The sequence below is a fragment of the Haliaeetus leucocephalus genome, unplaced genomic scaffold (assembly GCF_000737465.1).
Source record: "Haliaeetus leucocephalus isolate CR32 unplaced genomic scaffold, Haliaeetus_leucocephalus-4.0 Scaffold175, whole genome shotgun sequence".
NCBI lineage: Eukaryota > Metazoa > Chordata > Aves > Accipitriformes > Accipitridae > Haliaeetus > Haliaeetus leucocephalus.
The window spans coordinates 1,441,487-1,443,080 of NW_010972611.1; the positions used below are offsets into that span (position 1 = coordinate 1,441,487).

At 42.3% G+C, this 1,594-nt stretch overlaps 1 protein-coding gene across 1 annotated transcript; it reads left to right on the forward strand.

The window, feature by feature from the left end:
• The first annotated feature begins 616 nt into the window (after nt 1-616).
• LOC104829699 (feather keratin 4-like) lies at nt 617-973 on the forward strand. The gene has a single exon (XM_010564143.1). The coding sequence runs from the start codon at nt 617-619 to the stop codon at nt 971-973; it is 357 nt and encodes a 118-aa protein (XP_010562445.1).
• Nucleotides 974-1,594: the final 621 nt, after the last annotated feature.

A 1,594-nucleotide genomic window follows, 5' to 3' on the forward strand; every position in this document is an offset into this window, starting at 1 on the left:
ACTGGGGAATAACACTGTCATGAACAACCAGGCTTGCCTGAATTTTAACTTCGTCTCTCCAGTTACCTCACCAAATGGCTCTGGGCAAGGTATTCACTTCTCAGCCTCAGTTACCTCTTCCTTAAATCTGGAATACCAATGACATACCTCATACAATTGTAATGATTACAGGTGGTGCAGAACCAGCACACGCTGTTACTATATAAGTGCTAGCCAGTATTTCTGTTCTTTTCTGCAGTTATTTATAAAAGAAATGGTCAAGTGTCACAGTGAGTCAGATTCAAGAGGGGAGAAATGGTAAAGGATAGGGGGATAGCTTGAGTTCAAATACGCAATTTCTTTGATTGCTAGTGGTGTTTTTATATATCAGATTGGCTCCATAATTAGGAGTCAAAAGAAACAGAGATTGTGCCAGAGGAGAGAAGGAGAGCATGAGAAGATGAGAAAATGGACATGGCTGCTGAGACAAAACTGAAATCCTCAGTCTCCTTCTGGTCTGCTTCCTATCTTTTTTTCTTTCTCTTCCAAGCACAATCTCCATTATATTGGTATCTAAGCTTTCAGCTTTGTGTTGTCTCAGTCTTGTGTGTTTCAGATTTATCTCCATTCCCAGAAGATGTCTTCCTACAGACAAATGATCAGCTTCCGCAGCCTTGCTCCCTGCAAAGTGACCTGCCCGCAGCCAATTGTGAATGCCTGGAGCCAGCCCTGTGTTACATCCTGTGGTGATTCAAGAGCTGTGATCCACCCACCACCCGTGGTCATGACCTTCCCAGGACCCATTCTCAGCTCCTGCCCTCAGGAGAGCATAGTGAGCAGCTCAGCACCATCCAGCACTGGAAGCTTGTTTGGATCCATGAGCTCTCTGGGTCTCAGTGGCTCCTCTGGCTGTAGGAGCTTGTACAATTATGGGAGGTCATATTCTTCCTATGGAGCCAGTGGCTATGGTTTTGGGAGCTGCAGACCATGTTAAATGTGCAATGAATAAGGAGCAAGGAGCAATCACCCAACATGGGGGAAGATGTGCCTCCACAAACCCTGTTACTGGCATTGCTTTCCTGGACTGTGAACTGTACATCTCTGAATATCACTTTTATATGTAATTTTCAAGCTAAGAATTTAATTTAGTTTTCTGACTATTCTTTCCAGTGCCTCCTGATACTAATGGCCTCGAATTAGTTATATCAATGATCTTTGGCTGGTTGAAAGTGGGACAAGATTGTGTAAGTCTTCCTATGCCATGAAAAAGAAAGAGTAAAGTATGTGGAATGCATAGCCCTGGAGCAATTCTTTGCTTGCAGCCTTTAATGAGACGCTGGCAATATTTTCCTTGTGTATTTCATGCTCAGTAAGATCTTTTACTTCTTTCTCATTAAATTATTGTGCATCAAAACACTGAGCTTTCTTATCTTTTTTTTTTTTTTTTGTCCACAATTTTTTGTTTATATACCATTCTGGGTGACTATCAGCCTCTGCAGTGAAATATGACAGTGTTTGCTTTCTTTCAATGCCTAAAGCTGGAAGGTGAGCAGGCTCTTTAAGCAGGAGTAAGCATAATGACTGCCTTCTGCACAAAAGTAATTTCATCCCGGAT